Consider the following 12,324-nt stretch of genomic DNA (forward strand, 5'->3'; position numbering starts at 1 on the left):
GTTTATGGCAAACTTATTTCAGTTCAAGGTGTTGCTTTACTTCATCACAGCTCTTGTGGCAGCTGTTGTCCTACGGTATCCTGTTCCTTTGTCCAGGGTTTAGGAATGCTATCGTACTTAGACACAAGACTGATGAACACAATATAAAATTCTTACACTTGCATATGGCTATTCTTGAATAATATAAGACTTTAATTTGTCCAACTCTGCTTAATATGTCCCATAGGGCTAACAGCTAAAATAAATTGTCTTTCAGCTTAAGCAATAAAATCCTCCTGATCCAAAACTGCAGGATCCTGAGTTCTATTCCGTTGCCTCTGCAAACTGAGATATTTTAAATAACCACAGCTTGGTTGTAATATCCTGCAGACACAAAACTTCATAGTTATCATAGATCAAACTATCATCAATTTTTTTCTCAGATGAATCCTATTCTTAATCCCTCCTCTGTCATAATGCTCTTTTATGTAACAGCCTACAAAAAATGCATTTTTGTCTTTTTCTCCGCTTTGCAAACTCAGCTCTAAGTTGGTTCTCTAAGAAATCGGTAATGTTTTCCATCCGAGTCAATTGATTACATTGCCCCCATTAACTTGTATAATTTTGCAACCACTGTAATTACACAACTATACTTGCAGCTTTTCCAAGTCCCTTTTGGACAGTTGCTCAGTCTTTACAGGTGTCAGTTGTACTTTCCAGTTTAATAGGGGCTACAAATCTAAGTACTACAATATACCACTTCTTTCCTCTAAGAGACTGCTAGTGTAAGTAACCAACCTGACCAGATCTATAGCAAAATCTTACAGAATACCATTAACTCTGGCTTACTTTATTACCCTTATTGCTCTTTGTTTACCTAATTACTCTTCAGTCCTTACATTGGTGCCCTGAGTGGCATATAAATCAAACTGGTGTGCCTCTGGCAGATGCTAGAAACTATCATTTTCAACACTGGGTACTGTAGTGGCTGCAAGATTAGCAACTCCAGGCATTTTTTGAAAAAAAAACAAAACAAAACATGAGTGAAGTCCCTTAATTCAGCGTTTCTCAACCTGTGGGTTGTGCTCCAAAAGGCGGTTGCAACAATAATATGTAAGGGTTAACAAACTTTAAAATTAGATTCTTCTTTAAAGGAAAAAACAAAACAAAACATGGGAAACCATGGCTTTTCCCTTGCAGGCTAGCAGAGCTCTAGTCTGCAAGGGGCTGCTTGGGGCCTCTCATGCCCACCTGCTGCCCTACACTGGAAAGCAGGGGCCTAGGGGTGAAGGGCAGTGGGTGGCCATCATAGAGGACAGTCTAGTTGTCCTGTGTCCTCTATTGATACAAAACCAGACCCCTTTACATCCTTCATTTTTCTCTTGTATACAAAAACAGAGGACAGAAAGGCATCGGGTTTTGTATTAATACAGGACAGAGGAGCAGAAAACCGGAATGTCCTCTGTGATGGCCACCATAGTTGTTGTGAGTGAGGGCACTGGGTCAGGACTGGCCATTGTTGTTAAGAAATGGGTTGTGGTACAAAAAAGTTTGAAAACCACTGTCCTAAACTCAGGAGTCACTCTTGCTTGGTGTTAGACTGAGCCTTTTTCTTTTGCCTTCTGATCCGTAGAGCTCTCCAGTCTTTCTCTGCAACTCCAACTCGAAGAGGCTTGCGCTGCATAGGGAAGCGGAGGCTGTCATTTAAACAGCCCCAGGAGCTGGGAGCAACACCAGGTCGCAGGAGAGGTGGCAGGCCAGCTGGCAACGCGGCACGGCTCCCTGCACCTGCCCTCTACCCCTCTGCAGCCCGCTCTGACACAGCCAGGGGCTGGGGCAGCGCCACTGCCCTCCATGGCGCAGGACAAGGACAGCCGAGGTGCCCCAGTGAGCAGGGCCACATTCCAGCCTCCTTTCTCCGACTGCGCACGCGCAGCGCGCCGAACGTCGCTCTCCCGTCCTCTCGAGGCGCGGTGCATGCTGGGTCGCGTCCCGTGGTTACCGTTGCTATGCGGGGCCTAGCGCCTCACCGCAACCAGGCTCGCGATGGGGAAGCAGACCATCCCCATCTACGCCCGGGTGAAGCCGCTGGCGCGGCGGCAGCGGGCGGGGGTAGGCGCCCCAAGGGCTGCGGACGTGCCGGGGGTTGAGGAGGGGTTGCGCAGGCGGCTTCTTGTGCCCTCGCAGGTGGCGCGCGCGTGTGCAACTGTGCGTGCAGTTCCCGTGTGTGCAGGCGTGTGTGTCTGCATCTGCATGTACATACATGTGCATGTCTGTGTGTCCACATGTGCATGGCGGTGCACATGGGCACGTGTACCAGCTTCTGTGGATGTGTGCACCTGTGTGCGGATCTGCATGTGTGTGGGTGCGTGCATGCAGGTGCACGTTTGCCTGTGTAGGCGCACGTGCATGCGTGTATGTCGTCTCGTGTCTGGTGAAGAAATAATGTAGTGGGTCTCAACCAGGGCATCCTGAGGTGCCAGGAGATCCTTTTGAAGGGAGCCTCTGCATGGAGGGAAGGAAGCGGGTGTACGAGTTTACAGAACATTGCTGCCTGGCCACTGGCCCCCCCGGTTGCCGAGCCTTTCTGCAAGGAGGTTCAACCATTTCCCCCGCCACCGTGCAGCAACCCCTTGAAATATATTGTTGTTGAAATGGGGTGCTGCTCAGTTCACACAAGTGATGGAAGGGCGCCTCCATTGAAACAAGGGGTACCTTGAGTAAAAAGTGTGAGACCCACTGGTGGAATGGGTAAAGCAATCAATCTCTTTCCACCCAGCTAGAAAAGGTCCCTGCACTCTTGCTTTGATTGCCGTGAGATTCTGGTTGGTCAGAGGTGGACCGACTGCAGAAGCGGTGACGTTCCCTAAAATCCCTACCTGGGACCTGAGAGAGAAGTTGCAGTTTGGGTAAATCAAAGGAATGGGGCCCAAGTCCCTGTTCCTCTGGTGAAGCCTCCATGATTAATCCTTATCTGCATTTTGTAGATTTATTCCATCGAAGAAGATAGATCTGTATCCAGTTTAGAGATTATTGTGCCACGTGATTTGGCAGATGGATTTGTCAATAATAAGCGAGAGAGTTACAAGTTCAAGTAAGTTGCCTTTATTTCGATTTTTTTCTTTATGCATTTTATTTGATATATTTAGTAATAGGCTATTTGATTATTTGTCTGTTAGATATATTTAGTAATATTTTTCATGCAGAACTTTTAATAATAGGAATTGTCTAGTGCTACAGCCTGTTGCACTGCATCCCCTAGCTGAATTCCTGCCCCTGGGGCAGGGGGCTGGACTTGATGATCTTCAGGGTCCCTTCCAGCCCTAATGTGTATGAAATCTATAATTTCACTATAAATCTGAAAGAAATTGATAGCCCAATTTGCAGTTGTTGGATAACTTTGAGGTAAAATGTCAGAACCCTGTCTGCAGGATGGCACTGGCTATTGCTATTGTATACGGTTGAGGAACTGAATGGGAACAGTTCTCTTTAAGCACATCATTTTGTCAGTGCTGTGATAGCAACCCTAAAACTGATTAGTACCTCTCATTTTCAAACATAATGGTTTCAGAGCAGCTATTAGAAGCCTTGAAAGTGGGAAGAGATAACAGCCATGAAATCCACTAGCTCCTGTCATTTTCAGGGTTCCTAATAGTTGCCATTTGACAACTTCTTCTTTGATGCAGGTAAAGCCTGCTGTTAGTTCAAAATTAGAGAGTAAATTGAAAGATGCTGAGCACTTAAGCAGTTTACTTATTTAACCAACATGCAGTTAAACAGAGTTTATTGCTATTTGAGCATTAGGCAACAAATTAAGACTGGTAGTGACAAATCATGTAGTAAGGAATGTATGCACTTATCTGGTGTGCATATAAGCAAAGAAGTAAACAAACTGTTTATGAATGTTTGGAGAGTCTCTCTCTTTCAAAGTTAAGAATTTACTATTTTCTTTTTAAATAACAATATAATCTTTAAACCTTGGGTTTGATTGTTCTTTGCCCCTGTCGAATAGTGCTCCAGATAAATAAACATCTGTAGTTCAGACTGATGTCACTGCATGCACTCTAATTAAACCCTTTCTCTTTTGGAACTAAAGAGTAGTCCTCTTCACTGGAGTAATGTGCAGCATCAGCTTGGATTACAGATGTCCAAGCCAGCTGTAATAGATTCTGACGTTTTCTCTGACTTTTATCATTCTTGTAAGAGTCTGTAAAAAAGAATTCTAATAAATGTTGAGTGTGGTGATCTGTATGGATATTTTCTTTCTCCCAGTCTCTTGCAATAAAATTATGCATATGAAAGAAACAATTTGGCAAATATCTTCTTCTTAAAACTCAGTTTTCTTCCCTATGCCTCTATACCTCATCACCTTTGGCTCTTACCCTGCAATCCTATTCTGCTATGGGTGGCATAACTGATATAAGACAATATCCATATAACTGCTCAGATGAATAACATTTTTCAGGATAGTGGCATGTGTTGCAACACCTCTCAATGATTCCAAATATATTGTATTTGAGTGAGGCACTGTATACTGTATGAACTTTGAGACAGGGACATTGTCTTTATTTTTTATGCATCCTGTGTAGTGTTGTGTAACCTTAATGTCAGATAAAACAATTAAATTAATGCTTTGATTTAAAAAAAAATTGTTAATATTGATTACAATAAGTTTTAGTTGCTTTACCATCATGCAACAGTTGGGAATCTGAATGTACTTTTTTAAAGCTCTGAAATTTATTTGTCTAGTTTTCTATGTGGTGTCAGTTCCAAACACTGTTTCCTTTGATAGTTGTAAAAATACAGTTTATTTTTGCTCCTAAACTACATCATTTTATCAGAGGATTTTATTGTACAGATCTTGTCAAAGCAGTACTTTGTATTTACAATCTATTTGTATACAATAACACAACAGCACACTGTCATTAGACTACAGGGAAAACATTGTGCTACATTGTGTAAGCCCAATGATGTAAACATTGACTATTTACAAACAGAAAAACAAAATACATGATTCAAGTAGTGTTTACATAGCCTACATGATTAATATTGGTTTCTTATTTGCAGATTTCAGAAAATTTTTGATCAGGAGACGAAACAAGATGAAATTTTTGAAAATATTGCTAAACCAGTGGCAGAATGGTAGGTGTTTAACCTCGTAAATAACTACTAGTCACGTGTGTGGTAATTACTATACCATTTGGAAACAGCCTGATTATCATTTGTTTTGTTACTTTGAAACTGGACCCTGCTTTTATTTTCTAAATGATGATCTATCTGTATCAAGTGGGTATGGAAGAACCCCATGGGAGTTTTGCTTTTGGAGGGCTCTATCATTAACTCCTAAATTAGCTCTCAAATTCACCTGCTTTTCTGAAGTAAGATGGGAGGCATAGAAATTTATATTTGGTTGGTTTTGCCATTTCCACTGATTTCTCTCCTTTTGTCCTTTAGAAAAGGTGTAATTCCTGTTGAAGAAATGTTTGAGAGAATTTCATTTCACTGTTTGTTTTTTATGAATTTAGTAACAGTCATATATGGATATTTTTATTGTGAAGATGGCCTCCAGCTTTGCTCTTACTTTCAGCTAAGCTTCATGCATGACAGTGGCGGTGTTAGTGATGTTATTTGCCTTTTAACCATAATAATTAAAGCATGCTAACATTCTAGAGCCAAGCTCCCAAATCTTAAAAATTTCATGTGTTATCGAACCACTCTTTAGATTGAAAACTGTTGTGATTATGGAGGGATTTTCTGCTTTTTTAAATTTTCATTGTTCAGTTTGTGGTGCTGTGGCTAATACAATCAATACCAGATATCTATCACAGTGAAAGAAACAAGAGCCCTGTCTGCTCTTACCTTATTTGTTTTTTAATCCTGTTCACTGCATGGAATCCAGATTCTGCAGTGAATGAAATACTATTTCACACTCCTTCCTCATTCACAATCACATTCATTTTACCTGTAGGCCATTATGTTGCAAGAATAATGGGTCTGAAGTCAAGTAATTAGAAATGGTATAAAAGGCATGTGCAGAAGTGACATAAGAAGCTTGTGCAGGCTGCAGAAAATATCACTGTACCTTCATATAGTTTGATATGATTTCAGATGCATTTATGAGGCATCATGGAACAGTTTACTGTACTATCTTGGTTATGTTAATAACATAAAATAGAGTGATTTAAAGTTTGGACACGTATTTTTGTAAAAAGAAAAACAATTGAGGCAAGAAAACTTGCAAAATACCATGCTATAGGCTGGAGAACATTCTACCCATCCACAAGTTCTCTGTTGAACAGGTGGATTTGTAATTTAGCTGTTAGAAGACAGATTTCTGTTTCCCATACCCATGTGTAAGAGCTAGGAGGCGGATCCAATAAAGGAGTTAGATGCTTAAGTTTTAGGCTTCTAGTCACAGAGTGAAATATTTAACTCTGGGACATGGGGAAAGTTAAATCACCTCAGTATTGAATCCAAACCAGGCACTATACTGGTACCCAGTGAGACTTTTCCAGTAGGAAATCCTGATTACAGGGTGTGTCTTGAACCCTGTTCTCTTTAGAGCTTGAACGCCTAATTCAGGCCTTCAAGATGGCACCTCTAATCACTTAGCATCCACAGCCTGGACTCTTCTTTTGAAGGTGGGTTTTTTGTAGCAAGGAAGGCAGGATTTTCATTCTTTTAAAATGTGCTACTGGAATTGGAGATGCCTGTTGTATTCTGTAATAGCTCAGTTACCAGACCATTGGTCAACTCATTGTGTGACCTTGGTTAATTGCCTTTTCAGCCAGAGGCATCTCATACTCATATCTCCCACCTCTTGTAAAAGTGCCCTAACAACTGCTTATAGATTAAGCTGGGGGGAGGGGAGGGCTGGAATAACAGCAGTCTCCATGCCTTCTATTGAAATTGTTCTCCTGTGAATCGAAAAACAATTTAAGATTTATTAGATCAAAGATGGGCAGCATGATTGTATTTTAGCGGGAGTGTGGCTAGGGCATTTCCTCAGGAGGAAGGAGTCCTTGGTTTTGTTCCAAGGTCATGTGGGACCTAAACTACCCAGACATCTGCTGGGAGGAGCAGTCAGCCAGGTCTACCATTTGCTAGGTTCCTAGCTGAAATACAGGACCTCCACCTTATCCAGGAGGTGGACAGCCTCACTAGGAGAGATGCCCTGCTGGATCTGGTCTTGGCTACTGGGGATAACCTGGTGAGGGGGGACTGCAGGTCCTTGACCACATGGGTGACAGTGATCATTGCCTGCTGAAATTCACCATCCAGTGCAGGGAGTTGAGGGCTTATACCAAGACTAAAGCCCCTGGCTTCAGAAGGGCCAGCTTCAATGAACTTAGGAGATTAGTGGGGGAGGCACTGAGGGCCCAAAAGGTAGAGGATATGGGAGTCCATGAGGGATGGTTGTATCTTAAGGGGACGATCCTCCAGGCTCAGAGTGTGACAGTCCCCAAGAGAAAGAAGGGAAGTAAGAGTGCTCTGAAACCCCCATGGCTCAGCAGTCATTCGAGAATGCCTGAGGGCCAAAAGGGAGGCATATACCTGGTGGAAGGGAGGGGCTATCACCAAGGAGGAATACTCCTTCTTGGCCCGTGAGTGTAGGAGGGCTATTAGGAAGGCTAAGGCGGGGGTGGAGCTCAGGCTAGCGACCAGGATTAAGGACAACAAAAAGTCATCTTCAAATACATTGGGAGTAAGAAGAGGACACTGGGTAATATAGGGCCCCTGCTAGACTCAAATGGTAATCTTGTGGCTACGCCAGATGAGAAAACTGAAATTTTTAACAAGTTCTTTACCTCTGTTTTCTTGGGTCAGGGACCAGGACAGCTCTCCCACCACAGGTAGGGGCAATCTTGGGGATAGCACTGCCAGACCTCAGGTCTGCGCTGATGTAGTTAGGGATCTTCTGGAAGGGCTGGATGTTTTTAAATCTGTGGGCCCTGGTGCCCTTTACCCATGGGTGTTGAGAGAGCTGGCGGGGGTCATTGCTGTGCCCTTGGCCTGGCTGTATGAGTGATCATGGTCCACAGGCCAGGTGCCCAGGGATTGGAAACTAGCTAATGTGGTCCCCATTTATAAGAAAGGGAGAAAGGAGGACCCAGGAAACTATAGGCCCATAAGCCTCACAACTGTCTTCGGGAAAATCCTTGAAAAAATTATCAAGGATCGCATCTGTGAGAGGCCAGCAGGGGAGATCAATGCCCAGGGGAAATCAACATGGGTTCATCAATGGCAGGTCCTGCCAGACCAACCTCATGGCCTTTTATGACCAGGTAACTAAATCCCTGGATGATGGTGTCACCATGGATGTAGTCTTTCTGGACTTTAAGAAGGCCTTTGACACTGTCTCTCACCCCATTCTCATTAATAAATTGAGTGATTGTGGCATTGATACCTACACAGTTGGATGGGTCAAAAATTGGCTAATAGGGCACACCCAGAGAGTGGTGGTGGATGGGCTGTACTCGACCTGGCGGGATGTGAATAGTGGGGTCCCCCAGGGCTTGGTCCTGGGGCCTACACTGTTCAACATCTTCATCAGCGACTTGGATGAGGGGGTGGAAAACACATTGTCCAAGTTCACCGATGACACCAAGATGTGGGGAGAGGTGGGCAAGCTCAAAGGGAGAGAGAGGCTGCAATTAGATTTAGACAGACTACAGAAGTGGGCGGATGGTAACAGGATGGAGTTCAATGTAGATAAATGCAGGGTGCTGCACCTGGGGAGAAAGAATCCACAGCATATATACAAGCTGGGAAGCTCCCTACTTGTGAGCACAGAGGAGGAAAGGGATCTTGGAGTCATTATTGACTCCAAGATGAACCTGAGCCGCCAATGCCAGACCACAGCCTGCAAGGCCAGCCATACCTTGTCATGCATCTAAAGATGCATCTTAAACTGGTCCAGAGAGGTGATACTACACCTCTACACGACATTGGTCAGGCCACAGTTGGAGTACTGCATCCAGTTCTGTGCACTGCATTTTAAGAAGGATGTGGCCTGCCTTGAGAGGGTTCAGAGGAGGGCCACCCACTTGGTTGGAGGGCAACAGGGCAGCCCGTATGAGGAGAGGCTGAGGGACCTGAACCTGTTCAGCCTCAGCAAGCGGAGGCTGAGGTGGGGATTTGGTGGCTGCCTACAAATCATTAGGGGAGATCAGTAGCAAATAGGAAGGGCCCTAATCCCTCCAGCAGAACCTGGGGTGATGAGGAACAATGGCCACAAGCTGCTGGAGATTAGGTTCAGGTTAGAGATTAGGAGGCACTATTCATTGTTAAGGTGGCTGGGATCTGGAACCAACTTCCTAGGGAAGTGGTCCTCGCTCCTACCTTGGGTAAATTCAAAAAGAGGTTAGACGAACACCTGTCTGGGGTCATGTGATCCCAGCGTGTGCTCCTACCAGTGGTGGGGGGTCAGACTAGATGATCTGTTTAGGTCCCTTCTGACCCCAAACTACTATGAAACTATGACTGTTCAGGACTGTTTTGTGTTGTGACTAGCAACTGTTTAATGTAAAATAGATGTAAGTTTGACATTCCCCAGGTTAAGGTGAAAATTTAACAATGGGTTCCCACTATCTAGGTAAATTCTGTAGCCTAGGGCTGTCTGATTTCTAAGTGGCTTAAGGCTGCATGCCCCTCAAGGCACACTAGCAAGGGCCACATCAGTGGGGGGGACCATGAGTCCTAGGTCCTGCATGCACCCCCTTTCCTGCTATGCACTGCATGCCCAGGCACCCCACTGCTGCACTGTATACCACCCTCCATCTTTGCACCATGCACCTGAGTACTCCCTTGCTGTATCACAGGCACCACCACCGTACCACATGATGCAGTGTACTTCCCCGATGTGCCAGGCACCTAGGCATCCTGACTCGCACTTAGCTTCCTAGCCACTAGCTCCCTTATTGCACCATGCCACTTGGATACCTTGGGCTGTAGGCTCCCCTAGCATTGCAGGATGTGCTGTCCTGCACCACCCTGGGGCAGAAGTGGGGACAGGAAGAGGAAGCCAGAGGGAGCAGGAGCCCCCAAGTGCTGCCTCAGCTGTAGCAATGGCAGAAGCAGCGGCTGGGTGGGAGCCTGAGAGGCCAGTTTAACCCCGCATGCCACCTACAGACTGCCAGTTGGACTGCTCTGTTCTAGCCAGTGGTTCTTAACTGGTGGGCTGCATCCTGCAAGTGGGTCATAAGGGCAGCTCTTGGAGGGGAACCTCAGCCAAATTGTTCAGGCACCATGCTGCTTCATGTGTGCTAGCTCTGGCACAGGAAACAGCATAATCCCTTATTTTAATTCTTCTTATAGACTAATTAGCTCTGCTGCGAGGTGGGGCTAATTAATTCTGGTGCAGCACTGTGCAAGTGCACTTATGTCACTCTTGGTGCTTGAGGTAATATGCAAAGAACTGGTTGGTGCTGGGAATGTGGGGTGGCTGGTGGTTAGCGGGAATGACTGAGTGTTGGAGGTGAGCTGGGAACTGGGGGAGGTTAGACTTTGTAGGGTAGGATAGGAGGGCTGCAGTTCAGCTGTGGGGCTGTACAGAGGTTTGGAGGTGGCCCACAAAATTGGAATTGTTGAAAACTACTGCTCTAGCCACATGTCCATCATGAAAAGGTGGGCGTTCCTATCAGCACCACCATCACCACTGCTAGCCATCTTATCAAAGAAATTGCCTGCCACTCTACTGTGCAAGGAACCTAGTTCTGTTCGTTAGGGTAGGCATTACATTATTTAAGTATTTGTATCAGATTTGGCTGCTTCAGAGGGCTGAGACCAGTTAACGTCAATGTTTTTGTTCTTAGTCAAGTTTAAGCAGTGGTCTTGAACAGTTCTTGGTATGGGGACTTTTAGTTGCCTAACGTATTTTAAAATCAAACAAAAAGGTGTCTGCTGTGTTCAGAATTAGACAGCAGTTGACCTGGGTTTTGGGGCTGCAATTTCAGATTTAAGCCTCTAAGCTCCACTTAAACAGTTAAGTACCTAAAACAGGACTTAATTAGATCAACCCTGTGGTCTTTAGACAGAGAATTTTCATTCTACCCGTTTATGCAGGCAATGAAAGGTCGTTGCAGTGGTTTAATGCTTCCATTAGGGGGATCTTTATTCAAGAAAATTTATTTAATTCCACTAAGTTTCACCATATTGCTTTCCATGTAATACAGTGTATATGTTGAAACTCTTTTTTTACTGTGGTAGTATAGATTTGTTTCTCTGTGAAATCTTTCTAACTAAAATTTCAGTTTAGCAGCAAGGCAAGTCAGCTCCTATGCTTTATTTTAAATAAGTACTGACATTTTCAGAGAAGACATTTTTTGATAAATTGGATGAACATGAACACTATCTGGCAAGCAGAATGTTAAAAACCTCCTGGGGCTTGGAGGAGGGCTTGGGGCTGAATGATACCGAATTGTTGGTATAATACAGTGCTGGTTATTACAGCTATCTGGAAGCTGATGGCCAGTTTGGGTTAGGTACCTAGTTCCTCTCAAAATCTGGTTCTTTATCTTTAAAATTTAAAGGCCAAATTATATATTTAGTTAAATCAATAGTGTCTAATTTCCTTCTTTGATTATTATTAAGGTGATTAAAACTTAAAATGGTCTTCACATGGTTAAATTCAAACTTTCATTGGTAAAACTAGAGAAATTTTAAGTTTTTTTTAGCTATGTTTTCATTGTGACAGTCAGTTACCTGAACAATTTTATTTTGTAAGCAATCAAAACTTTTACCTTCTAGTCACAACTTTTCCACACGAACCACAACAGCAAAAGTACATGTTTATTCTTACTTGTTAGATCTTTTAAATTTGTGCCCCCAACCCAGTTTGTACTGATTTAATTTTATGTCACCATTTAATCAGCATATCAAAATTATTTTCCATTGTGGGAAAAGCCCATCGTCCTTCCAAAAAATAGTTGACATTCTCACTGGACAGAAAAAATATATATTGAAAGCTCTAATGTGTGTCTGTCTGAAAAGGAGTTCTTTTACTAATGAACAGATTTTGCTTGTGTGTTGCCATGGAAAGTAAAACAGGAGAAGACTATCAATGAAAGAGTTCAGCAACCCTGTGCTGATTGTCTTATTCAGGGATCCTGGTTTTCTCTGTTTAAAAACCACCAATTCTTTGAAAAAAATTTTGAAATCTCTGATTTAAAGCCCCCCCAAATCTGCAATTAAAATGAAATGCCACTGTATATATAGGTGTCAGTTGAAAACAATGTTTTATTGATATATTTACAACTTTAAAGCAAGTTGGAAGCCTATCAGTGCCTCAGTCACTGTAATAAAATAAATTCTAAATACCTATACATTTTGGCGTTTGATTTTTGG

The 12,324-nt window shown here is 43.5% G+C and overlaps 1 protein-coding gene across 3 annotated transcripts in view; it reads left to right on the plus strand.

The window, feature by feature from the left end:
- The first annotated feature begins 1,962 nt into the window (after positions 1–1,962).
- Positions 1,963–12,324, plus strand: part of KIF6 (kinesin family member 6) — a 415,530-nt gene continuing 405,168 nt past the window's right edge. For all 3 annotated transcript variants that reach the window (XM_019549619.1, XM_019549618.1, XM_019549620.1), the window contains exons 1-3: positions 1,963–2,091; positions 2,967–3,073; positions 5,047–5,121. In XM_019549619.1, the coding sequence (XP_019405164.1) occupies positions 2,026–2,091; positions 2,967–3,073; positions 5,047–5,121 (248 nt within the window). In that variant the 5' untranslated portion in view covers positions 1,963–2,025. The remainder of the gene's footprint in view (positions 2,092–2,966; positions 3,074–5,046; positions 5,122–12,324) is intronic.

Source organism: Crocodylus porosus, unplaced genomic scaffold (genome assembly GCF_001723895.1).
Source record: "Crocodylus porosus isolate Cpor-Errol unplaced genomic scaffold, CroPor_comp1, whole genome shotgun sequence".
Taxonomy (NCBI): Eukaryota; Metazoa; Chordata; order Crocodylia; family Crocodylidae; genus Crocodylus; species Crocodylus porosus.